Source organism: Magnolia sinica, chromosome 5, assembly GCF_029962835.1.
Source record: "Magnolia sinica isolate HGM2019 chromosome 5, MsV1, whole genome shotgun sequence".
Classification (NCBI taxonomy): domain Eukaryota; kingdom Viridiplantae; phylum Streptophyta; class Magnoliopsida; order Magnoliales; family Magnoliaceae; genus Magnolia; species Magnolia sinica.
In genome coordinates, this window is record NC_080577.1 from 21,115,557 (window position 1) to 21,143,527 (window position 27,971).

Below are 27,971 nucleotides of genomic sequence, written 5' to 3' on the forward strand. Positions count from 1 at the left end.
GCTTTATTTTTCTTTTTTTCTTTGTGTGTGTGTGTGTGTTGACAAGCTCTCTCCTTCTTGTGCAACTATAATCATGCCCTTTAATCAATAAATCTCTTACTTAAACCTTTTTTTGCATTATCCTTCAAACAACTCATGAAATTCATTGGAATTGAAGGAATGCCATCAATTTCATCTATTACTCTTGAGAGGGGAATCTTTGATCTTTCAAAATCTCTCCAAGTCCTGGTTCTCTGATGCCTCTCCCAATAACTATAGAAGACCTCAGCAAAAGAAGGAGAAGAGATCAAGGAGAGATGACATGGAAACATGGTGCAAGAAGCTCAAGATTGGGAGGAAAGTGTACAACTCAGTTATCATAGCCTGAGAAACGGCTCTGAGTAACCCATTTAGCAAGACATTTGAAGGCAGTTGATTCTGGCTATCTAGATCGCATCAATAGTGGTAATATAACCCCAGTTTACAGCAAATTTTTAAAACACCAGTTGATATGGTCTTCAACTAATTAGGAGTGCCTTCATGAATGAATGTGGGCAGATATTTGAATGCTCGCTTGGGTTAGCAAGGGACCCAGAAAGGCCAGTTCAATCAATGTCCCTGATACACATTTCCCATGAGTCGAACCCGGAGAGTTTCACATAGGCTTCCCCTACCTCCTGTATATCCGCCAGTTAACACGAGATTCTCCAACTTTCTTCCATGATGAACTGTTGGCATTAGTCATATATTTTGTCCCTGTGGACTGAGGGAAAGGCAGTCCAGCTACTTTATCTCACTTGTCGTAGGTCCATCTGGCACCTTTCAGTTGGGGTCGGCCCCGGGGATTAGACCATTAGGGTTATATTTGAAATTCTCAAAGGCTGACACAACTCACGGTTTCATGGATAGTTTCGTTCAACATTGTGATGGAGGACCTAACTTATGTTAACCAACTCAAGCTGAAGAGACTTAATTCGATGGTCACTGCTACGGTGCTACCTTTTGGTCCCAAATCTTTGGGGTTACTTTTTCCAATAAAAGCGCCTGGACGACATATTTTGAAACAAGGCCCTCGGGAACAAGACATAAAGATTCCTTTTTTAATTTATTGAAATTTCATTTTACAGAATAAGTTTTTTCTTAAACACGCACACACACCCCGCACACTCACGCTAGTGGAATTTCACCACCTATGGGTACTCGAACCCTTAACCGAAGTTGAAACTCCAGAGAGTCTACCACCCGAATTGAAATTTCATTTTACAGAATAAACTTACCTTTAAACTGAACTATACGATAAACAAAGATAAATCTACCCAAGTACAACAAAGAAGAATGATCAATTGTATAATTCCACTTGAAATCTGTTCAATTCTTATTTCTACACTCATCATTTTTAGGAGGTCTACATCCATCATGTGGTATAGGGTTTACGTCACGCTTCATCCACACCTGCTCTCGCTTCAGTGCCCCCTTGCCTGGTCTTTCCAGATGCCACTTGATGCAGGACCATCAAATCATCAAGGGTTTAGGTTGGATTGATTAAAGATCTGGACTACTACAAAAAGAAAACGAAAAAAAAAAGAAGAACCGGAACCCTAAACTAGGATTCAAATTCACCCCACTTACTGCAGCTGACTTTAAAACCCGTCTTTTTTCATCCTAATTTTATACCTTAATACCAGTGAAATTAAGTCGGGCCCATGCCCAATCTAGCCCCCACGAAACTGCCACATATCTGTCTAAAACTAATCTGATGACAGCACATTCATTTCCAATTTACTGCATGAAAGCAACCCTAAACAGCAAGTAAAACTTCCCAGAACTGTCCCTAAATCCCCACTATGAACTGTCTCAAAAATACACCTACAAATGACCCCAAGCTATACCAGAACCAGTCCACTGATCCTGCTCATATCCATTCCTCACCAACAGCAGCTCATACCCAGTCCCAACCAACAGCAACCAGTCCATAAGCTATCCCATATTTCAGCTGCCAGTTCATCCCAATACTATTGGATAACCTTCATCGAAGTAGCCCACAAACTTCACCAAACACCATATACTGACATTTATGGTGGCATGCATTAGATGACTTGTAAACACATGTTGGCTTAGCGAAGCTCTGTAATTTACTACCAAAAGGAAGGGATCATAATCATATTTGCATTTGTTGCTTGTATTAAAAATACATTTCTCTGTATTGCAGACAAATGATTACTGTGCTATCCCACAGCAACTAAAAGATCAGCTAAGCGAAAGATATCCTGGTGCAAGGAGAGCCTACCTGAAGACTGGTGGGGATTTTCCATTTCTTTCGCAGCCGGATGAGGTCAATTTGCACCTTCAGGTACTGTGATCACCATGATAAATGTTCATCCTGATATATTATGGTCATTATTCAAATTCCCAATTGTAATTTGGAGTCCTGTTAAGTGGACTTGCTGGAGTCCACCTTCATGGCACCCGTGTCTCCAATGTGCAAGCATGTGGCACACGTGTGAGATCAACAGCTTGGATGTCGAATAAAACATTACGGTCGCCCTAAGAAGTTTTTAATGGTAGGTTTTCAATCACCACTGTCCCTATAGTATGGTCCACCTGAGATTTGGATCTTCATTTATGGGCTCATGCCCTCAAATGATTTGGTAAAACGGATGACTGAGTGGATATAGAATGCATACATAAGGTGAGCCCTACAGTTAGGGCTGCACAATCTTGGGAGAGGCTGGGGCCACACCTAATCAGCTCCCCTGTTATGAAGCAGTCTTAGAGGCTGTTTGATTTTTTACTTACCGATGTAATTTGTGGTAAATCAGCCATGATTATTTACGAATGTAATTATGGCATACTTCCCTATGTAGGTGTTGACAGGTAGCTTGTTTGCAAAGCTTCTTAGTCTTTGGTTTACATTCGCAGGATTTGGACATGTTAATACCGAGGGGCTCACTGTATTGTATTCTGCCAGCTTATTTTAGGGCATGACCTGAAAAATGAGGATGATTCAATGCTAAGTGGACCACACCACAGGAATGGATTTGAACACCGAAGTATGAAAACTTGGGGCTGCAATTAATCATATCTGTATGACCTTATGAAACAGGTTGGGAGACATACAAAAATAATGTCTTTCAGCTTTCAGCCTTGGACGTCATTAGATCTAATTTTTCCTGTGTTATGGTCCATTTTAGCTCTGGATCTTTAGCTCATTTCAGCAAAGATCAACCGGCGGTAGTGCCGTTTGTTTGTTTTTTTGTTTGTTTGTTTGTTTTTTTTTTTTTTTTTTGCTGTTCTTCTTATGTGGGTCCCATCATGAGGTCTGTGTTATATCCAAACCGCCCATCTATTTGGCGAGCTCATATTAAGCTTGAGAAGAAAAATAAGGTAGATCTAACTATCAAGTGGACCACACTGTAAAAGGCAGTGGGGAATTGAACGTCTACCATTGAAACCCTTTTAGGGGTTACAGAAATTTTGGATCATTATGAAGTTTGTTTTTCCACTTCATCCAGGCCTTTGAGACCTTATGAATAGATTGGATGGAAAATAAATGTTATGGTGGCCCTACAAAATTTTTAACGGTGAAAATCAATTTTCCCGCTGCTCTGTGGTGTGGTCCAGTTGATCTTTGGATATGATTTTTTTATTTTTGGATAATGCTCTGAAATGATCTCGAAATATGGATGAACGTTGTGGATATAATAAATACATAGCTGTGGGGCCATGTAACTTTGATCTCTTTTGAGCCGTTCGTACAACTCTCAGTTGAGGAGCGTCAGCGCTCGTCTTCGAAAGGAAGGGAAGGGTATTTTCGTTCTCAAATTCGATGTCCGTACGTGCAGGTCTAAGTTGCAAAACAAAGTTTGTAATTCTTCATTCAAACAACTGGATAAAAGGTGGGGTCCACAGTCTTAAATTTCTCTTCCACAGTAAAAGACAAGCTACTATCGTACAAGTCAGCCACTGATATAAGGACATTTTTGTCCATAAAAAAAATTAAAACAATTTTGTCGTACCTTTATGCCATTGTCATAAAAAACAAAAGAATCCTCTCATCAGCTGACAGTCTATCCATTAGGCCCGATGCTCCCTTCTTCCTAACCATCTAAGACTCGACCTCTTCTGTTATGTACAGGCCGGAGCATCAAATAACAACACCATGATCCTTCTCTCCCTCTAAAAACCCCTCTCTCTCTCTCTCTCTCTCTCTCTCTCCATGGCTCCTCCAAAATCCCCATCCTCCCCACACATAGTCATGTTCCCATTCATGGCACAAGGCCACATCATCCCCTTCCTAACTCTGGCAAAACTCCTGGACGACCGAACTCCCTACACCATCACTTTCGTAAGCACCCCACTCAACATAAAAAACCTCCAATCCTCTCTCCCTCCAGACACCTCCATCCGTCTCACCTCCCTCCCTTTCAACCCTTCAGATCACGGCCTCCCATCCAACGCTGAAAACACCAACTCCATCCCTTTCCATCTCTTCATCCATCTCTGTCAAGCCACCCAAACCCTCCAACCTTCTTTCTACCACCTTCTCACCTCCATCTCCCAACAAGATTGTGGCCCACCTCTCTGCATTATCGGCGACATCTTCCTCGGATGGACGGTCGATGTCGCCCGTCAGTTCGACATCTTCCACGTCGCCTTCTCCAGCTGTGGTGCCTACAGCATGGCCGCCTACTTCTCCCTGTGGCTACATCTCCCACACGCCAAAACACGTTTAGAGACATTCCAATTGCCGGGCTTTCCAGAAACGTTCCGGCTCCATCGATCTCAGCTAGCTTCCTATCTGCGGGAGGCGGACGGTAGTGATCCATGGTCTGTATACATTCAGAAGCAGATTTCTCTTTCTCTACACTCAAACGGGATGTTGTGTAATGCCATCGAAGAGATGGAGACAACAGGATTGGAAATTTTCCGAAGAATCATTGCTGGAATTCCTGTCTGGTGCGTTGGACCGTTGATCCCTCCATCTTTCATAGACTCTTCTTCTTCTTCTTCTTCTCATTCTTTGAAGCTGTCTCTTGGGCGTACTGGAAAAGAACCTGGCATCTCAATCGATAGTTGCACTTCATGGTTGAATCTCCACCATCCACGTTCGGTTCTCTATATATCTTTTGGCTCTCAAAACACCATCTCCATTCCACAGATGATGGAGCTGGCGTTGGGTTTGGAAGCAAGCGGGAAGCCGTTCATCTGGGTCATCAGGCCTCCGATTGGGTTCGACGTAAGTGAAGATTTTAGAGTGGAATGGTTGCCAGAGGGATTCGAAGAGCGGATAACGGAGACGAAGAGGGGTATGTTGGTGAAGAAATGGGCCCCCCAAGTGGAGATACTGTCACATGGATCGATAGGTGGGTTTCTCAGCCACTGTGGTTGGAATTCAATGGTGGAGAGCTTGAGCCAGGGCGTGCCATTGATTGGGTGGCCCATGGCAGCTGAGCAGTTTTACAATGCGAAGATGATGGAGGAGGAGTTGGGTGTGTGTGTAGAGATTGGGAGAGGAGTGGAAGAGATTGTGGGGAGAGAGAAGGTGGAGAAGGTGATTGGGGTGGTTATGGGCGGGACAGAGAAAGGAGAGGATATGAAGAGAGAGGCTGTGAGAGTAGGAGAGATGATAAAGGCAGCAATGAGAGGTGGAGAGGGAGTAGAGAAAGGGTCTTCTGTTGCTGCTATTGATGATTTTATTAAGACTGCATTGTCAAAGAGAGGGGTTGTCGAATGACCCAGTCATGTTCTGTTGGCATGCTATCGTGCATGTGGTTGTGAGTTTTGTGGATGGGGACCGTTCATCTAGTTGGCCTTGGCCAGATTGGCAGTCTAGTTTGAGACCTTCAAATGGAGACTGGAAATGTAAACTCAAAGGAGAAAATGCTACCAATCAGAATGGTTAATCTTCTTCTTCTTTTCCTTCTGTTTTTTTTTTTTTATGGTTTTGTTTATCATTCGTGATTCGTGGAAGGGCCGGCCACCAGTTGGATGGTCGAAAATTCACCAGAGAAGATTGGGATCCATGTATCGTTTTCATTGAGCTGTGGTGTAATAAGCATGGTTGGCACAATGGCTCTGTGAGGGGTATTACAAGGACTATATTTGTATATCTTGAAAGTTGACTGGTTGGTTGAAATAATCTCTTCCGTCCGTTTCTAGGACCACATCTTTAGTGTGTGTAGTTGAAATCTATACCAATATCAATAAAGCTTGTTTGTATTATTTCGCGGTAGCTTCGTTACTCTTCGCTATTCATGTTACCTGCAGCAAGTTATTAGGGTTGGCACTGGTTTATGTTCGTATACAGCAATGGTGTATATGATATGGACCCATCTATTGGCACTATTAATGTATGACGACAATTAAGAACATTCCTAACACATATGGACCGGAAGAAGTCCAAGGAAAATTCAGCATAATTTCAACAGGTCGACCATTGTGGTCCATGGGTTGAAATTCCGCCTGAAATTTCAGATTGTTTGTTGGCTGATTTCTGTCAGTTTGAACAAGTTGAAATATTGTTCGACTGGTTGAAATAATGTTCCGGATTGCTTGCTGGCTAATTTCTGCCAGTTTAGATAAGTTGACAGATCTTATCGACAGGTCAAAATCCAGTTCAACAAGTCAATGAATCGGGTCGACAGGTTGAAATACTATTTCAGATTGCTTGCTCGCTGATTTTTGACAGTTTAGACAGGTCGTCAGATCTTGTCAACAAGTCAAAATATAGTTCAACAGGTCAATAGATCAAGTCGGTAGGTTGAAAATTGTACAATTTCTGATTTAAATCTCTGGACATGTTTTGGTTATTTCGACCTGTCGACTCAACAAGTTGACTACAGGTCAACAGACGGAAAAAATTTATAAGTTTTTTGGGGTAAACCAATGGCAGCAATTGCGCTGCATTGTAATAGTCAATCTACGATAATTAAGGCAAGCAATAAAACCTGTAATGAAAAGTCTAGACATACGTCTGAGACATAACTTAGTCAAACAATTGATGCAAGATGAGATAATTGTAATTGACTTTGTAAGATTTAAAGAGAATGTAGCTAATCTACTAACTAAAGTGCTAGTAAGAGATATGGTTACGTAGATAAATACTATAACTACGGTTATAGTCCGTGGCAAATTGTACCGTAGCTATAGCTCAAAATATATAGCTACGGATTTAATTTGTAGCTATAATACCAATTACTACAAATATAATCAGTCGCATATTTTTTGAAACGATATGCGCACATGGCCACGGATAATTTTTGTAGCTAAATGTATGACCAGATCTGTAGCTATAGGCTAAGTTAAAAATGAGTACAGTTAATATCCGTAGCTATTTCCTTTATTGTTAAATAAGAAAAGAAAGAAATAAAGCTACGGTTTATATCCGTAGCAAAAAACTAACGTATTCTGTACCTATTACCCCTGTTTTTGGTAGTGCTCAATGATGAATACATCAAGGGAAATAGGGTTGAGTCCCATTTAGATAAATCACTAACAATGATAACCCAATTCCCATATGACTGGAGATCCTAAGAACTAGGTTCAATTGGTAATAATAAATTGCTTTGAGTAATTTGGTATCAGCATTGTATATAAAAATTAAGAACCCCATTCTTCTAGTGTTGCAGTGTCATGACCTATAACGAGGAAGGTTGAACTATGTCTTTATTGAGTTTCATAACTGTGATACAATGTAATATCTAGCCGAAGACACATCTCTGATGGACTAACCTTATGAGTGTGGAAGTTGGGTTGCTTCCTATGAGAATTAGGACATTTTCTAAAGAATTCATGAAACTGGGATAAAGCACAGGACCATAACATGCTTACTCAAAAAATTCAAGTTACTCTAAAATATTGTGTGTAATGTGTTTTGGTTATAGTTTAAAACTTTACGTTACTTTATCCCAACAAATCAGACATATCTACACTTAGTAAAGTTCAAATCTTTTAGATACATTTGTTGATGCACTTCGTTTTGCTAATTTTCTCAACTGATTTTATATTCGTTTTCCTGATTTTTTCAATTTGTGGGAGACTGTTAGATTAAAAGGATTTAAAAATTGAGATTTGAAAAATTTTAGGAAAAGTAATTTTGCCTTTGCTAACCAACTTGCCTTGATTGGGTTTAGTTTTGTCCCACATTGAAAAGTTGTTAAGAAAATTAAGCTTTTATATTAAAACTTCTCACTAATCATTTGCATTAAAAAACAATGGTACCTCATGGGAGCAACCTTGTACTACTTTTCCTTTGTAAGGATATATCATCTCCATTGCGAAATCATCCAAAAATTATTTCTTCTCTGGATTTCCCTCTGTGTTCTTTTTTAGTAAATCAATTCAAGTATTCTTGAGTTTGTGTGGATGTGATCAAGAGTGCACTAGATGTAAATCATTCCTCTTAGAGGAGAGCTGTTGTATCCCAAAGGCAGACTTACTGGGACCTACTGCATCCGTGATCGTCATCCTGTGTGGGCAAATTTGAATTTAAGACAACAGCAGTAATGTGCCTCAACTCACCAGATTCTTCTCTTGTTGGCATATAAGTTAGTCAAAAAGAGTGAATTAGGTGTTACCCGGGTAGCACTTTAGTGGTTCCCCTAACCGTGTGGGGCCTGCCTTGATAAATTTGTTGTATATCCACTTCATCTATCCTTAATTTGTTATATATATATATATATATATATATCCGTTTTTCCAGCTAATTTTAAGGAGGTGATCCCAAAACTTAAGCAGATCCAGTTCCCAGATGGACCACGCCATTGGAAACAATGGTGAATGACCATTAATTCTTGTGGGCCACAAAAGTTTTGGATCAATGCAATCTTTATATTTTCCCTCCATCCACATTTTGTTGAACTTATCAACGGGTTGGATGGAAAATAAACATTACGGTGGCCCTAGGAAGTTTTTAATGGTGGACATTTAATCACCATTGTTTCTTATGGTGTGGCCGACTTGAGATTTGTCTCTGCTTAATTTTTAGAACTAAGTCCTAAAATGGGCAAGGTGGGCCCCATGATATTGGTAACATGCACCCACTAAGGTGTTACCCGGGTAACACCTAATCCACTCCCCTAACTAAACCACCAAAAATTTGTAGACCCCAGTTCAGGTAGGTCCATTAATTAAAAATTATATTGAAGTAATATTTAAACAGGCTCATTGTTGTCATCTATTTGACCGCTAGAATCAAACGTTTGAATGGTCCATATTCCTAGAATCAAACGTTTGAATGGTCCAAATTTCTAGAAACCCAAGGTTATTATCTCAGAAGAATAATGGCCCACTTGCTGATAATTGAAAAGAAAAATGATTTGATGGGCTAAGTATTGTGTGAGTCTTCCATGCACATTAATTGCATTTGGACTCTTTGGCATCCTAATCATCCTCAAAACTTTTTCCTTGGTACGGCCCACCTGAATCACAAATGCAACTGGTGTTTACTGCCAGGCCTAAATTTTGGCATGCCATATGATAGTTAGAGTAGATTTCATATAATCATTAAGATGGGCCCAGTAAAAATCCAGGTTACACGTCTCTCCCAACTATTTTCTCTAGTATGGTCTACCTGAATCATAAGTTAGCTTCTTTTTTTTTAGCTCTGTACCTAAAGTGAGACTATGCATCTAATAGTCTGAATAGATTTTGCAAATACATCATAGTCGCGCCCCGCCAAAAATCAAGTTTGAGCCTAATATTATTTTTTAAAAATAGTAAATAAGCGTTCTTGATTTTGGCAGGGCCAACCATGAGGTTTATGTAAGATTAGTTGTGTGACCATTAGATGTTTAGGGTCACAATTGGCTCACAAACAAAAAATCAAGCTGTCATGTGATTCTAATGAGCCAACAAGAAAAATTTTAAAAATAAAAACCAATTGGGAAATAGACATTTGCCATGGACTTCTGCAAGGCCCACAGTCATAATTATATCAAATCATCCAAACATATAAGCTTGTAGCCCAAATAACATATTCATCCATGATTCATGTGGGCTACACTAATGAAAATAGTTTCAAGGGTGTTTCCACTCACAAGGTCCACTTGAGTCACAAATGGATCTAACCTTTGGGTCCTTGGCGTAACATGGGGTAACACACCTATTGGTCGTGGTGTATTTCACATAAACATCATGATGGTGGCGCACCCGAGCAACAGACTCATTTGCTCGCCTCATACATTGATATTGTCAAAATGTGGTATTTTTATCTTTTACTATAAAAATTATACACCTTTAACGAGAAAACTATTTAAAAGTAAAATAATTCAATTAAATTATTTAGAAGTAATACAATACATCCCTTTTACATTCAAGAGAATTCAAAGAAAAAATCCAATTGATATGAAATTTATTTATGTTCCGGTAACATTTTTTTAAAAAGCTGCCTCTTTTTTTTCTCTTTCTATTTTTTTTCTCGTTAGCTTGTTAGTACACCTCAATGTCAGTTCACACTTCACTGTACACCTCAAAAGCTGCCTCATTAAAGACAAAAGGCAGTAGAAATTCTATTGGGGTAACCTATCATAAGCATAAATCTTGAAGCGCCAAGAACTTATCCTCCCAAACAGCAACAGAAACCTCTGCGACTTCCCTTCTTCAATGGCCGAAATACAACGCGTAATCCTCTTCCCTTATATGGGCCAAGGCCATTTCATTCCCTTCCTCGCATTCGCTGCACATCTAGATCACCTAAATCGCTACACCGTCACCCTCGTAAGCACCCCACTCAATGTAAAAAACCTTCAGTCTACCCTCCCTCCAACCACCTCCTTCCGATTCGCCTCCCTCCCTTTCAACGGCCCAGATCACGGCCTCCCTCCCAACTCGGAAAGCAATGACACCTTACCATACCATCTCACCCTCCGTTAGCCTGGAATTTCCGTGGATCGATGTCTCTCATTGTTGAATCTGCACCGTCCGTATTCTGTACTGTTCGTATCGTTCGGCTCTCAGAACACCATTTCTGCTTCCCAGATGATGGAGCTAGCGATGGGTTTGGAAGCGAGCGGAAGTGACGCAGGTGAGGACGTGATGGATCGATCATGTCTTCAAAACTACAAGGTGCTCTTGAATCTTGAACCCACGAGAGGAAATAAAATTTCTAAGTTTTTAATTAATAGATTGAATAAATATAAAAAATAATTTAACACCTTTTAAATAACTCTAAACAAACTATAAAATCGTAATCAAAAGAATTCTAATCAAATAAGGAAACAAATTTCAAAAAACATATAAATTTCCTACATCTGTCCACTTGTCGTTGACCTGTTGAGTCGAGTCGAGTCGATAAGTTGAAGCAACCAAAAAGTGTCCAAAGATTTAAATAAAAAATTCTGCGATTTTCAACCTGTCGAACTGAATTTCGACCTATTGACAAGATCTATTGACCTGTCTAAACCGGCAGAAATTAGCCATCAAAATATCTGAAACAGTATTTCGACCTGTCTAAACCGACAAAAATCTGGAATTTCAGGCAGAATTTCGACCACAAAGGTTGACATGTCGAAACTATGCTGAATTTTGTTGATTTCTTCTTGGGCTTCTTCTGGTCTATGTGTGTTAGGAATGTGCTTGATCCTCATCCTACATCAACTATCCTACAAGCCAAGGACCCAAGGCTGAATCGGTCCGCATGGTCTGACCCTCCCATTGCAAGAGCTAAGATACCAAGCCTCATAATGTGTATTTAGCCAGTTCAGACAGAGCCAGGCCATTGGGTTTAACAGCAAACGGGCTGGGCGCACCCACAGGGCTCCTTGTCCCCGTCCCATATGGGTCGCACTAAGGCCTGTAAAAGGAACCTGTGGGGACTATTAATAAATAGGTTGGCCCTCGGTCTAGGTTTTTGCAAATTTTCTACTGAGACTCCACAAAATCCCAAGAAGAGGCCCATCTGTGATGTTAACGATGGCCAAAACTGGGACTAAAATGTAAAGAGCCTCATAGCTTGCAAATGGGTGTCAAGGGTCTAACTAGGGCTGTCGGCAGGACGGACCTAAGCCTAGCAAGTGTAAATTCTGAATAGGCCAGCCCACCAGCCCAAACAAATCAAAATCCGGCCCCACATCCCAATGTATACTTGCAAAAAACTAAAAAGAAGTTATCACACAAGTCTATGTACATCCACCAGATCTGAGCCATGCATCTAGTGGGCCCTTTCATTGATGAGCCACCTTGGGCAATCACAGCCCTTTGGCAACATTTTTCAGCCATCCTTTCTCTTTTCACAGAAGTCTCCAACTTAATTATTAGGACTGGCCTAATCAGTGCAACTTTTGGAGTATGGTCCATCCAAGGTGACGATAGATTCATATCTCATACACTGGCTACATGCACAACAACAGAGTTTGTGATAAGTTGAAGAAAATGAAAGAGACCCCAATACCTATTTTTTTTATTTTCTTTTCTTTTCTTTTTAATTAAGAGAAGAAGGCCAAAACTATAATACAGAAACCCAAAGCCGCTGCCAATTACCATTTCTTTCCTGCTATTGTGTCACATATATAGGATGTTCGATCAATGAAAAAGTGGGCCATACCTTGTCAATCACCTGGTACAAAAATCAGGTTGCTCAATTCATGGAACGGGACACGACGTCAAAACCAATGGAACACTGATGAAATGACTCAAGTGTACCGGTGGAGCCTGCCTGATGAGTGGATCACCCTAATTTTCATACAAGGTGATCATCATGGTGTGACCCACCCTTTTCATGGATGGGATATCTAGGTGGAAAAGAAATGGCTACTGCTGTATGTGATCATTTCATCAAAAACTGTCGTAGTCGCCCAACTTCAGTAAATTTCAAACCAACCATGAAAATAAGGCACTTTAACATACTCCACTCCTAATGGATCTCCGGATTAATTACTCGAACATTACGGTAATATGAACCGTGTACATGTACCTTATCAGATCACGACATGTGAGTGATGACAACTCGGGAAAGCACAGTGACCTCATCAAGCCCATGCAGTGAATCTATCAGGTGCATCCGCAACGATGCTGGCCCTTTGGCCATGTCCAGCCCCACCTCACCAGCTACACCAAATATTGAAAGTGCAGAAGCTGTGGCTTCGAAAGCATCTAATGGGTTAGCTGCAACAAAAGCGGCAATGAGAGCTGTAACGGCACACCCAGTTGCTGTAATCTGCTGCATCATGGCCACACCGTTGTGTGCTCCGACCACGTGCTGTCCGTCGGTAATGATGTCAACAGCTCCGGATACTGCAACTATAGCCCCGCTGGATTGAGCTAGGGACTTTGCTGCTTCAACCGCATCCAGTGTTCCATGGGAGCTGTCCACCCCCTTCACAACAGCAAGTCAGAATTGCCATACATGGTAATAAATTGAAGGCTAGAATACAATCAGCTAACCCACCCTGAAAACATTGAAAGTTGAGAGAAGCATGGCTAAAACATCGGCTTGCTAACACGGCGCAACTTCAACATAAAAGGATTTAAAATACTACTATTGCACATGAAAATAATTCATTAGCGTTGGTCATAGGAAATGGGAGGTCCAGATTCTGGGAGGGAGAGTTCCTTCGAGAAGGGTGTGATACCACCACCAACCAGGCCTGACAAGCAGTCCATGGAGCTGCATCCCTACTCACCTGGTCCATGCACATCACTCACTCCAGGAGGTTGGCTGCCTATACTAGATCTTCCAATTTCCAAGAAGATCCTGGGCTCTATCCAGTTTAGTATTCCACGAGTTTGTGAATTTTATGAGAGCTTGGAAAGAATCAAATGTGGACGTTTAATCCTTGATCAAAGGTTAAATCCATCTGGGGCAAGTTGAATTAGCCATCACCCTTAGGGCCTGTTTGGGAGAGTGGATTTGGAACCCCCAGGATTAGAAACCCCCTGGATTTGCAATCCTCCCAGTGTGTTTGGCACCCTGGAGTGTGAATCAACTTTAATCCAAAAGTACCTATCCATGGTATATTTAAAGGGTTTGAATTTAATTACCAAATCAATTTTACTATCTCTAATTAGTGAGATATGTAATTTTTGACACAAAGGTTGTGATAAGCCCGCTGAAATATATGCTTTGCCCGAAAATGATGAAATTCCAAGTCTCCGATGGGCCACAAGCACATGATCATGTCTGAGTAACTAACCAACGATTTTTAATCGTTGATTTACATGGACAATGTTTGGACAGTGCTGATCATCATTAGTAGGTCATATGCCCAATAGAATGATAGTGTATAGTGACACACATGTTACACCTGCAACTATTGAAATGATTTTAGGTGTAATCCAAGCTCTCACCGTGGATTACAAACCCCCTGGATTTGAAACCCCCAGTTACTTTATGCTACCAAACAACCAGGGGATTTGAAACCCCCTCAAATCCCCTCCAATCCACGGTACCAAACGACCCCTTAGCAAAAATCACCTGAACATGAACATGCAAGCAATGGAGAAGAGATTCCCATAAGCATCAACAACAAGGTCAAGAGAATGGAAGCTGTCTATTTAGAATTGGGTACTTACGGAAATCTATCTGGAAGGCATGGTATCTTCCTGGCACTGACAAACCAGCCCGACTGTCCAATTATCAGAATGTCCTTAAGAAGATGCCAAAAGGAGTGAGATCAGAGGATTCCAAAAGGGGTGACGTCCGATGCTATAATTTTTATCACATTGACTAGCAACGAAAGGATTTCCAAAGGAGGTACTTTCGATATCATGTGTTTTTTTTTGGAAAGACAACAAATTTTATTGAAAAGCCTCCTTATGAACCTAAGGCGGGAAAAAGTACAAAGCGATCACAGGCCCAAAAAGGGCAATGAGAACACAAGCATCCACATCTCTAAATCTGGGCGCCCACTCAACTACCCAAGATACAATCTTTCTAACAACCATCCCCACACACCCGGACCTGTTCTCAAAACAGTGGTTGCTCCTCTCACCCCATATAATCATCCATAAGGAAGCCATCACTGCCAACCGCCAGACCACCTTCCCCTCTTTGCCCACTCCGCCCCCACGTCATGCTGACAAGAAGTTTGGCACAGATCCCAGCATCACCCATTGGATGTTAAGAGTTGATAAGAGGCTTCCCAAATCTTCCTCACAACAGACAATGGAGGAACAAATGATCCACTGATTCAGCATTGCTCATGCACATAACGCATATGTTTCGAGCACCATGAATCTCTTAATGAGATTATCAACAGTGAGCACCTTCTTTCTTCTCGTTAACCAAACAAAAGCTACAACCTTTGATGAGGCTCCATTCTTGCAAAACCAGTAGTTGTGGGGATCAATCCATCTGGGCTGACTAAGCATACTGTAGAAGGACCAAACTGAAAACCTTCCCGAGCTATGAGCATGCCACACAACCTGATCTTTTTCCTCCACCTTAGGAATGAAGAACTTGAGGTTGTCTGAAAGGCTAATGAAGTTAGTTACTTCCTCATCCCAAAGGCCCCTTCGACATGGGGGAGCCCACACCACCTCACCACCAATCCAAGAATGATAGCGAGCTACTAAGACATTCCTATCCAACGCAAGAATCACTAACCTCAGGAACACCTCCTTTAATGGTCAATCGCCTAACCACGAACCCTTCCAAAACCATATGCAACAACCATCTCCCACAGAGAAGGACACTCATTCCTTGAACTTGGGGGCTACCGTAAAGTAGCATTCCACAATCTAGAAGCTCTATACCGCAACAAATCATTGATCCACCAACCCCCATCATGGGTCCCATGCTTGCTAGCCATCACTTCTCGCCAAAATCTTCCGTCCTCCGTAGCAAACCACCACATCTGCCCGCACAAATGGGCATGCACGCCTCCTCCCACTGTAAGAGGTGGAATTTCTTTTTATCCTATACACTGCTCCATAAGAAGTCTCACCTAAGCTTTTCCAACTTTTCCAACACTGATTGAGGAACAAGGACAATAAAGAGGCATATTTGTAAAGGCCTCTTTAATCGGCGTCAAGTGACAACTCAAAGACAAATGTCGACTTTTGCACTTATATACCTTCTTTTCAGTCCTTGTTAACACCTTGTTCCAGAGATGTCTTGTGGGGTTTCCAATACATAGGGGCAAGCCGAGGTATGCCGAAGGAAATGACTCGACACCACAACCAAATGACTTGCTAGTTGAGTCACGTCCTCATCGAGCAGTCGAATACCAAGCATTTTTCATTTTGCAGTATTCACCTTCAGGCTTGAAAAGACTTCAAAGCATTTCACAATCCTCCACAAAATTTCCACGATTGAGACCCTCTCCTCGCAAAAGAGAATGGTATCATCTACAAACTAGAGGTGGGAGACTTGGATTCCTACCTCGACCACCTTAAACTCCCGAATCAAACCAATCGCTTAACCCTTCTCAAGCATCTTGTTGAATGCCTCAACCACGACCACAAACAAAAACGAGAGATCATGTCTCCCTGACATAACCCCATGGAAGCCCCTTTGGGGAGCCATTGACTAAACCCGAATAGGAAGCCTAGCGCACGCATTCCGAAATCCAACTTCTCCACTTCTGACTGCATCCAGTTCTTTTCAACATGAAATCTAGGAATCCCCGGTCAACATTGTTATAAGCCTCCTCAATATCTAACTTACAGATCACCCCTACCTCATCGTCCATGTATTTGGAGTTTATGCATTCAATATTCATAAGCTAGTAAATAACTATCCAAAATCTGTCTACTAGCCACGAAAGCACCTTAACTTTTTTATATTATGCTTGCAAAAACTACTCAAAACTTGGAAGCAAGGACATTAGCGAGGATCTTGTAGGGACCCCCTAAGAGCATGGTATTGAAAATCAGTTACATAACGTCTATAACGGCCGTTACGTAACGGTAACAATCATAACCGTTATGCGTTATGGGGTCGAAACAGCCGTTACAGAAAAATGGGCCGTAACGGTCTAGTAACAGCATTTTTTAAAAAATAAAAAACGGCTGTAATGACCGTTACGGCCCGTATCATAACGGTAACGGTGGTGGCCATTATGGCCACAGTTACCGTTTTGGAACACCTTGCCTAATAGGCTTATCAGTCTGAAATCTTTCAATTTCTCCACTCTTTCGACCTTCAAGATGACAGCAATAAAAGACGCCCCCTACTCCATTGACAGACGGCCCCTTTCAAAACACTCTGAGACAAAATTGACGATGTCGCTTTTGACTTCGTTCCAAAACTTGAAAGAAAGCCATCCGACCCTAGAGCCTTATCCTTGTGAGGGAATCCATTGCAATTTTCACCTCTTAATCTGTAATCGACCTCTCGAGAGGTCGGCTTGAAGGTTGGATATTCTTCTAAATGCTAAGCTATCTAGATGAGGCCGATTCCAACCTTCACTTATGAGAAGATCTTTGTAGTACTGAACAATAGAGTTGCAGATTTGTGAATTCTCTTCCACTTGCTTGCCGTTCACAACAATGACACTAATTTCATTAATTCTTGCTCTTGTACTATCAATGATATGGAAGAACCTAGTGTTCTTATCATCTTCCTTTAACCAAATTGCTCTGGATCTCTACCTCCATTTTATATCCTCTTCTTTAACTTGCCTTGAGTAATCTAAAAATAACTCCACTCTTCTTACTCATTTGATAACATTCCCCCTTCTTTCTTGACATCTAATGCCTGAATTTCTCTTAGGATAATGTCAGTCTCTACTTCCCGGCTCTCGAGGACCTCCTTCTTCCACACATTTAGCTTCCCTTTCAAAAGTTTTAACTTTTGGCTCAATCTAAACACAGCATATCCTTCCAACTGGAAGGAAGCCCACCAATCCTTAATTAGATTATAGAAACCATCCACCTCCAGCCATGACAACTTGATTTGAAAAGGCCTTGCGCCCTAGTTCTCATCCTCGAACTCTAAAAGGATCGGTCTATAATCAGAGAATGGTCTAGGCAAACTAGTCTATTTAGAGAGATGGAACTTTTCCATCCAATCCACAAATACCAGAAACCTATCAAGACAAGACAGAGTGGTTCTATCTTAACCATTTATCTCATTCCACTATACCCACTACGAAAAATCTTCCATACTGGTGGTGATTTGGCTTCCATTCAACTTTTCAAAAGAGAATTGATGACGTTGAAATCACCTCCCACGCACGACGGCATTAGCCATCTCGCCCAAATGGAGTCTAATGGGCCATTTGGCATCTCTATTAATAAGAGCTTATTTGCTTATTCTAAAAAAATAAGCTTTTATTTTGAAAATAGACCATTTGGTAAAGTTCTAATTTTACCACTTAATTTTTTAGAAACTAGCCAAAAAGCTTTTAAAAAATAAGTGATGGAGAGGTCACTTATTTTTTTAAGAGCTTATTTGGCTTATGCAGGTAGACAGCTTTGGCAAATTTTTTGGACAAGTTTATTCTTAAACTTTTCAATTATTTCTCATCTTGCCCTCTTCTTTTCTCTTTATAATCTCTCTAAGGTAGGCCCACATATTGAAGGTGGGGCCCCACATAATGAATGATCGACATCAAGGTGGGCCCACATAATGAACGGTCACATCAAAGGTCGGCCCCACATGATGGATGGCCCACATCAAAGTGTGGCTCCACATGATGGATGATCCACATCAAGCAGACCCCACCTAATGGACAGTCCACATCAAAGGTGGGGCCCACATGATGGATGGTGGACATTGAATGTGGGACCACATGATGGATGGTTGACATCAAAGGTGGGCCCACATGATGAACGACCCATATTGAAGTTTTGGGCCTCACACGATGGAAGGTCCATGCAAAGGTGGGACCCACATGATGATGGCGGACATCAAAGATGGGTCCCACATGACGTATGGCCCACATCAAAATTTGGCCCTGCATGATGGACCATCCGCATTAAGTGTGCCCCACATGATGGACGGTCTACAACAATGGTGGGACCCACATGATGGATGGTCCACAACAAAGGTGGGACCCACATGATGGATGGTGAACATCAAAGGTGGGCCCGCATGCTGATTGGCCCGCATCAAGGTGGGCCCACATAATGCATGATTCACATCAAAGGTGGGTTCCATATGATGGATGGCCCACATCAAAGTGTGGTCCAGCATGATGGACTATCCACATCAAGTGGGCCCCACTTGATGGGCGGTCCACATCAAAGGTGGGACCCACATGATGGACGATTGACATCAAAGGCAGGCCCACATGATGAACGACACAATGAATGGTCTACATCAAGGAATGCCCACATAATGAACATGGTGGGCTTCACATGATGGATGGCCCACATCAAAGCGTCGCCCCTCGGGATGGACGGTCCACATCAAGGAATGCCCACATAATGAACATGGTGGGCTTCACATGATGGATGGCCCACATCAAAGCGTCGCCCCTCGTGATGGACAGTCCACATCAAGTGGACCCCACCTAATGGATGATCCACATCCAAGGTCTCGCATGATGGACGACCCATATCCAAAGTGGCCCAACATGACGGATCCACATAAAAGGTGCCCCAAATGATGGATGGTGGGTATCAAAAGTGGGCCCCACATGATGGACAATCCACTTTGAATGTAGGGCCCACACTATGGATACATCAAATGTGGACTCTACGTGATAGGTGATGGGTAGTGAACATTGAGGAGCCTCAGATAAAGGACAATTAGTATTGATGGTAGGCCCCACTTGATGGATTACCTACATCAAGGTGGGCCCCACGTAATAGACAGTCCATGTCAAAGGTCAACCCCTAATGATGAATGCTCCACATCCAAGACAGGCCCCGCATGATGGATGGCCCACTTTGAAGGTTTGGCTCACACGATGGATGTTCACATCAAAGGTGAGCTCCATATGATGGGCAATCCACATCCAATGTATGACAAAATGGATGGCCCAAATGTCTTAAAACATGAAGATTGTAGCCATCCATTCTTTTGTCATTTGGGGCACGGTCCATCTATGGCAAGATCCACCAAAACAACGATCTATATTAACGAAGTTATTGTAATCTTTAAAAATGGCATCAACTACCCTTTTTAAAAAAACTCTTATTTGAAGGGTTTGTCAAACATGCTTCTTTCAAATAAGAGCTTCTTTTTTTAAAGTGATTTTACTAAATGAGCTTATTTTTAACCAGAGTTCGAACAAAAAGAACTTATTAGAGCAGCTCTTATTTGAAAAGCTCTTATTGGATTAGAGTAGAGATGTCAAATTAGCCCTAACTCTTCCCACGACATCAATCTATGAGCAGCCTGACACACCCATAAACCAATGTAAATGTCCATCAGAATCCAGACACAATCTCTCTAACAACAACTAAGATAGTGAAGGATCCAACTCAACAGTCTTCCTTGGTCCAAATTTCCTTATTCTAGGCTACAATAGAACTGATCACATCCAACACAACCCAATCCTTGTGCCTAATCTCCCAAATCGAGTCTAGCATTTTGTGATCGAACAACTACAATTTCATCTCCTAGAACGAAACCAACTGAGCCCTAGCGTTCCGACAAACATCTCTAAACCTGCTGATGCAGGACATGAAAATTAAATATGATATGCGAGATTTCAAGCTTAAGATCACGTTAGTTCAAAAACAATTACACAAATTCCATATCCCACATGAAAGTCCAAACATTCAATTAAAGGGAATGTATGCAGGTCCAGGCCTACACATGATAGGGCTGGATCAATAAAAATTATGAACCAAACAATACTCAAAGATAAGAAATAATCATCTACACATGCATAATAATCAGTCCCTAATCCAATGGATTCAGAAATTTTAATTCGGGGAACCCTAGGGTAAGAAAAGGGGCATAAAATTGAAGATTTGAGTAATTTAGGGTTAGGTTTAGGGATTTTGGGTGAAAGCGGAGTGAAAAAAAGGAGAGAGACGAACCAGAAAAGTACCGCACACGTGGACAACAACAATGGCCCATACGCATATGCTTGTGATCCCGGCCGCACGTGTGTGAGACCCACTATTCAGAAAAAGGCCACCTTGGCCCTGGTCGGCCAAAGATAGACTCCAAAACCCCCAAATCTCAGCTCGATCCGATGTACGGTTTGTACGTGGTGCTCCGTCGAAGTTTCAGCCCTCCTGTAGGGCTAGATTCTGAAATTCTGATGTGGGGAGGAGAATTGCTGCAATAGATGATTGATTCGAAGTGTAGATAATGGGATGAGATGAGAAGAATGGATGGTAGAAGATGGGTAGTAGAGATGGCGATGGTTGGAGACGAATCGGGATAGAAGTGGCTTCGCACCACAGTAGTTAACCCTTCGATGAAGGGAGGGTTTCGCACCCAATTAAGCTTCACAACTCAGAGAGTAGGAAAACGCAGAATTTTTATTATTCTTCAATTAATCAAAAGAACTAAAAGGGGTGCCTATTTATAGGGAAAACTTTATACTCTAAAACTCGCGCCATGTGCGCAACCTATTACTTGGTGATGAAGTAAACTAAAATAAAAACCAATCAATGAAATCTAAAGCATTCACGATATTCTAAATAACATAAATAAGCAAAACCTAAAATATGAAATCAATCCGACTAGTAGGCCATGATCATGAGATCCCATGATGGGCTTTTCTTAGCTATCGGGCCCATTCTCTTGAACCAAAACTCCGTCTTCTAACTAGGAGGCCCTCCCTGGACGTCGTCATCAATCTAGATCGACGGTGGGGCCCTCCTTTTGGTGTACGTGCATAGGGGGCGGCGTGAGTGTGCGTGTGCGCGTGATGTCCCCATCACCTGTAATCTATTATCCTTGCATCCCAGGCCCCTAATGTTCCATGAAAGCACCGTCATCAAACAACCAACTTTACCACTCTTCAAATCACTAACTTTGCTATCAAAGTCTTAGTTGATGCAAGATTCTGGGTTGAACAACTCTCTTTAGCCCTTTGATAACTTTTTGGACCCACCACAGTGTCTGCTTGAAGTTTCTGACTACCCCCTGCTTCTACAAACTAAAGTAATGCAGTCAGATCCTCACCCCTGTCCCCATAAGTAACTCCCACCAGTCTATCCAGCTAGCTAAGAGCATCCTTCAACCACCTTATGTCTTTGGCCGACAACTTTTGGGCCCCTCCTTGATCCCGTGAGACGAATGCCCTTGTTCTGTTGCCTCTTATAGATTGCTCACCTCCCTACCTTGGTCTTTTGAAGTTTGGAGTGGGTTATGTCATGTAGTTCCTTGCTACTTGGGACATTTTCCACTAGTGACCCTTCTACTCCTCTGAAGGAGATGCTTGCGAAAGGTAGCACCTCCGTGATCAGGTTCCCCTGGACCTTGATCCTCCTCCAAGCCACCCTCCATTGGCTCATATTCCTCATAAGCCTCCTCCAGCAAAGAATGAGGTCTCGGCTTTCCCCATCCTGCTTGAATATGGAAACCCAGGGACTCAGCTGACATAGTTGCTCTTTAACACCCTCATAGATCTCCTTTTGAATTAGAGAAGCCTTTGACAGAATAATTAGTAATATGAAGTAGTTATATTTTTTCCAAATGGGCATGTGAAGCAGTTCTATAACGTTAAGGTGGGATTATAAGGGCATGATGTGTGAAGCGAAGGGGCAACAAATTCGTATGCGCGTGCGGTGACACGTCCATTTTAAAACATTATCAAGCATAAAAGGCTAGGAAGCGGGACTCGGAGTATGAGCCTAAAGCACAATTAGAAGTAGGAGCAACACCTAGTTAGAAGGATCTGCAACCAATGTTGTCAAAATCATTAGCAAATCAAAAATCGTAACAGGAGTTGAATCGTATCAAATCGCAAATCATATTGTAAATCGTGAGATTTCTTATGATTTTCTTAAAGAAGTTTTTTTAAAAAATTGGAAATATATAAATAAATCGGGAAAAAAAAAACTCACCAATCATCCTTTTGCCATCAACATGCACCAAATAATACCATATAATGATAGTGTTAAAAGGATTCTCATGTTTCCTTCATTTTTTATTTTTATTTTTTACTTTCAAGAAATTTCCCTTAAAAGTAGACAAGGATCCTTTAATAATTTATGCTCTTTTTATTTTTCTTGAATGTAGAATCAAGCTGGAAAAACAGCATTTGATTTTGTAGACTAACGAAAAAAGATATTTTGATTTATAACCATCATTCCACAATACATATATGTCAACATGATCATAACCATCCATAAACATATTCCAAATAAGTCATACATCACTTTGGTGTTTTGACCAGTGAAGAAGTGTTATAAAAAAAAATTTTAAAAAAAAGGCTCCATGATTTAACGTTAGAGAATCTCTTATAAAGAACAAAATAAAATAATTTACCTTCTCTAAATGATTCTTAAAGCCCCCACCAATTTTATAACGAAAAATGCAAGCAAAGTGAAGCTTAAAATAGAAGAGAGCAAGTATGATTTGAATCCTAAATCATAGGATTCAAATCATAGAATTGTAGAATTTATATTAAAAGGATTCAAGGTGGGATTCAAATCGTTTTGCTTAAGATTCGACTCAAATCATAAATCATAGGATTTTGACAATTATCCCTGCAACTGAGGGTGGGACAATTTCACTTTTGGTGATTCAAAATCACCTAGAAGAGCACTCCAAGAATGCTCATACCCTAGATGGCTTCTTGAGATTGTGCTGAAATGAGCATCATACAGTTCATTGTGGAAATGCAGTTATACATCATGATTCAATGCACTACCAGCCTCAGGTCTGGAGGCTTATTAATGCAACACTTTCTTAGGCCGACATGCTTACCATACAATGCAACGTGAGAAAATATAGCTTCTAAAAGGAATTGTCAGTTAAGAAAGAAAGAAAACAAATTTGATATATTAGCATCGTATGGTGTGCCCTGGGGAGGGCTACATGGTCGTTATCGCTGTCATTACCTTGTCCAAGTTATTTGTTAACAAATCCCATTGCAATTCATATCCAATATAATTCTAGTAATTGCTTGACAAAAGTTCTACCACTCCTGTGTCTTAGAATTCTTTCCACAAAAAAGAGAAAGCGGATGGTGTTAAAATTTGAACCATATGTTCAGTCAACTTCAAAAAATAGGGTAAACATCATTCAAGTTATTTGGCGCCGAGAAGAAAATTCCTTCCATGTTAGATGGCCAAATATGCTTGGACTTTTTTAGTTTCAAAAAGGTAGCTGTTTAAGTTATTTTGAAAGTTGAGCTCTTTGCCAGGTTTAGCTTTTGGAAAACACTCCAAAAGTATTAGAGACCCCAAAGAATCACCTATTCCCTCAGTTTGGCTCAAACACTAGCTTCCATGTATTAGATGCATACATATTATAAAGATAAAAGGTGTGACAGGATTATGAATAACAATCAGATGGCTACATGAATTTTAGCAAAGGAGCTCACAGCTATGGCAGGCTTAGCACAGTCAGCACAGGTGGGCTTGTACTGGAACCTTACATTGTACTGGAAATGGGTTTCATTGTGTAATTTAGAAGGCCAAAAGGAATTTCAGTATGTCAAAAAGCAATAAAGACATGTTTCCCTTTACAGAGGTATATCAATAAATAAAAAAACATTAGAATCTACTTTCTAGACAACTTGGATGGAAAAAGCAGAGATAAAGAGATAATTGGAATGGTGAAGAAACAATAAGAACTTTCAAAAGAAGTGACGAGATATGGATTCGAAATAAGGCACCTGACGGTTTTGAATTAAGTAACCCACACATGGACGTTTGGTAGTCAAAGGATGACACCATAGATGGAGTGAGGATAAGAATAAATGTAGGCCTAGAAACTTGTGGTAAGAGAGCAAAACCCAACAACAATCCTATTGGGGTAAACCACGTAAACATGTTATCAACTAGTGGTGCAATAACACCTTACATGTTACGCACATGTAATAATGAGTATGAGTCTTCTTCTTTTTTCTTTTTCTTTTTTTTCTTTTCTTTTTTTTTCTTTTTTTTTTTTGGAGAATATAATGGGTATGAGTCCACCCGCTATATTGTGGTAAACCAAGGATAGGGTAAATTCACCATTATAAGCAGTGCGTTACACAACCATCAAAGGAAGTGGCCATTGTCTTGTCGTCATTCAAGTAAGTGAACCAAGGTGTTCCGTATCCGTTATGATACGGCCATAAAGGCCGATACGTATAAGAATGGCTGTCACCGTTACGCATTATGGGAGTGAAACGGGATGGTTTTTTTGGACCGTATTGGCCATTATAGGGGCCATAACGACCGTTATGAAGTATAACGACCATCACTCCCGTAATGGTCGAAAAACAACCACTTCCGTTTTCTATATAAATTCATTTTTCACAGCCACTTCTTTTTTCCATATAAATTCATTTTTTCACTTTTCTCATTCTAAAAACTTTCATACATCATTCTACAACAGATTTCGACTACTCGTAGTATAATTTTTAGGGTTAAAATAATAGGTTGAAGAGATTTTGGTGAGTAGAAGCTCCGAGAGCCTTTTTTCAAAAAAAAAAAAAAAAAGCCATATACATGTATTTTTTTTTTCCGATTTCTATTTTTAATGCTTGATTGTGATGTATAAATATTAAAGGCATAGAACCATGTTCATAAATTCACTAGACAACCCAATACAACACTTTCACCAAAGAGTAGACTGTTACGCTACCATAAACATATTCAAAACAAAAAAATGAATACAAATTTAGAATATTTACATTATTGTAGATTTTCTAAATATTTTTTCATAAATTTTCGGGCAAAAAAAAAAAGTTAAACTCTTACGGGGTCGTAAGGGTTGTTACGTCCCCACATTAACCATTACGAACAATACCCGTATCAATAACGGTGGTGACCATTACAGCCACAGTTACTGATACAAAATACCTTGAAGTGAACCCACATAGTCCTCTATAATATTGTACCTTGGATAAATAAGGCTGGCTGCAAGACTACTGAAACTCTACTATGAAAAATACCCAAGATGACCCAGATCTTTAAGACATGCTAATAAAGAGATTAATAGAGATGTAAGGATTGACAATTCGCTCATAATGGAATGTGACTTCTAGTTCAAAATATTTACAATTGAACACTGAGAAAGGGAATTCTGACCAGAAATTTTCCAAACAAGGGCTTGTTTGGAAATGGGTGAAGCCAACTAATGTTATTCCCAAAACATCCCTGTGGAAGTGGGTGCCCCATCCCAATGTGTTCTGTTTCATCTTCCGTTCCAAAAGAGATGCAACAAACAAATGGGCCCTAAGCCATCGCAAGTAATCAAATGAATGTTTCCGATGTCTGGCACACATTTACCAATCTTAATTATCTCCCATCCCCCAATCACCAACTTAAGGATGAAAATATTTCTTCGCCATCCATTCACATGCTTCTTTTGGGTACCAGGTATTCCATAACAGTAGCCGTGACCGTAATGGCCACCATCATTACCTTTACAATACAGGCCATAACAGCCTTTACTGCCTCTTTTTTATTTAAAACAAACAAACAAAATACTGCCTTTACGGGTGGCGGTTATGGGTCATTTTCTCCATAGCGGCTGTTATGACCCTGTAACGTGGACTGGTTGCCACCTTTATCTTTATGCAACGGCAGTTATGGCACACCATATACCAGACAACTATGGACCGCTCTCCAATCCAGTGGATGGAAGGTCAAAAAAAAAAAAAAAAGGTATGGTTTTGGATATCAACTGAATTGCAGTAATCAGATTCAGTGTATATTGAGGGCTAGTTGGACGTGGAACAATTGAAATTTCAATTTGAGGGCTAGTCCCTCATTATAAATGAAGTGATGCTAGCTCCATTTGGTTCATTTCCACTCCATCAAAGTGAATTATTGCAATTCGATTCAATCGAGCATCCAAACAGAGATAGGACTTTACAAACAAGATTAAAACATAAAGAACTAAAAACCCATTAAAAAAAAAAAATGAAGACAAAGGAGATAGAACATCAAATAACAAAAACCCAATTCAAGAAATATATAATAAAAACGAAAAAATAAATAAATAAATAAAATGGCAGCAAACCAAAAACCTAGAAAAAGAAGAATCCAAGAACAAGAACATGAATTGCATTCCTGACCTTAGTGGGTCCAAGCGAAGCACTGGAGAGGGCAATGATCTCGGACGCGTTCCCTCTAATAACAGTGGGCCGGAGCTCTACGAGCTCAAGGCAGGCCTTCATGCGGAAATCAGAAGCGGAGACGGCGACTGGGTCGAGAACCCAGGGCTTGCCCGATCGGACGGCGAGGGAGGCAGCGGCCTTCATGGAGGCAATCCAGTCGGGGGAGAGGGTGCCGATGTTGATGCAGAGGGCGTGAGCGTGCGGCGTAAAATCGGGGATCTCATGGAGGCAGTGTACCATGGCTGGGGAAGCACCGGATGCCAGGAGGGTGTTGGCCATGATGTCCATGGAGACGAAGTTGGTGATGCATTGGATGAGTGGGGCCCTGTTTCGGACGGCTGTGAGGAGTTTCCAGGACCTCTGACCCCACCAACCATTTTCTTCTTCTTCTTTTCTCATGGAAGAAGAACAAGTAGTAGTAGTAGTAGTAGTAGCTTTTCCTTCTTCCATCTCTCTCTGGTCGCGAAAATCCACTTCATAAAATTAGCGAGTTCAAACACGAATTGCCTGTGCCCCCGGGCCACATGAAGTTTCTTTGGTTGGAAACTATGTGGGACCCACATAGGTCCTTGTGATAAATCCACTCCGTCCATCAGTTTCTTGAGATCACAATAGGGAAGGTTGCCAAAAATTATTTAGATTCAACACTCATATGGGACACACCACATGAAACAGTGAGAAAAAAAAACTTCCACCGTTGAAAACTTTCCTGGAGCCGACCTTGATGTTTATATGCCATCCAAACCGTTCGTAGGATTATTACCCCGCAGATAAACTGTAGGCACAAATACATCCTGATACAAAATTTCTGTGCTCCTACAAAGTTTCCAATCGCGGGCGCTCAAATCCCCACTGTTTCGTGTGGTGTGTCGCACCTGAGTTTTGGATCTGCCTCATTTTTTATTTTATTTTTATTTCTAT

General features: G+C 41.0%; 2 protein-coding genes across 4 annotated transcripts; one reads left to right on the forward strand and one right to left on the reverse strand.

Annotated features, from left to right (window-relative positions):
* Positions 1-4,036: 4,036 nt before the first annotated feature.
* On the forward strand, positions 4,037-6,211 carry LOC131245709 (crocetin glucosyltransferase 3-like). Of its 2 annotated transcripts, XM_058245335.1 has the most exons (2): positions 4,037-5,468; positions 5,583-6,211. In XM_058245335.1, the coding sequence occupies exons 1-2, from the start codon at positions 4,196-4,198 to the stop codon at positions 5,711-5,713; spliced, it is 1,404 nt and encodes a 467-aa protein (XP_058101318.1). In that variant the 5' UTR covers positions 4,037-4,195; the 3' UTR covers positions 5,714-6,211. The 2 variants fall into 2 exon arrangements, with proteins under 2 accessions (XP_058101318.1, XP_058101317.1); XM_058245334.1 differs by having other exon boundaries at positions 4,037-6,211.
* A 3,171-nt stretch (positions 6,212-9,382) lies between these two features.
* On the reverse strand, positions 9,383-27,757 carry LOC131245711 (hydroxyethylthiazole kinase). Of its 2 annotated transcripts, none has more exons than XM_058245340.1 (3): positions 27,009-27,757; positions 12,890-13,291; positions 9,383-9,398 (listed from the first exon to the last, which is right to left on the reverse strand). In XM_058245340.1, exons 1-2 carry the CDS (start codon positions 27,498-27,500, stop codon positions 12,899-12,901), a joined length of 885 nt encoding a protein of 294 aa, XP_058101323.1. In that variant the 5' UTR covers positions 27,501-27,757; the 3' UTR covers positions 9,383-9,398; positions 12,890-12,898. The 2 variants fall into 2 exon arrangements, with proteins under 2 accessions (XP_058101323.1, XP_058101321.1); XM_058245338.1 differs by lacking the exon at positions 9,383-9,398 and adding an exon at positions 10,309-11,055 and having other exon boundaries at positions 27,009-27,756.
* Positions 27,758-27,971: the final 214 nt, after the last annotated feature.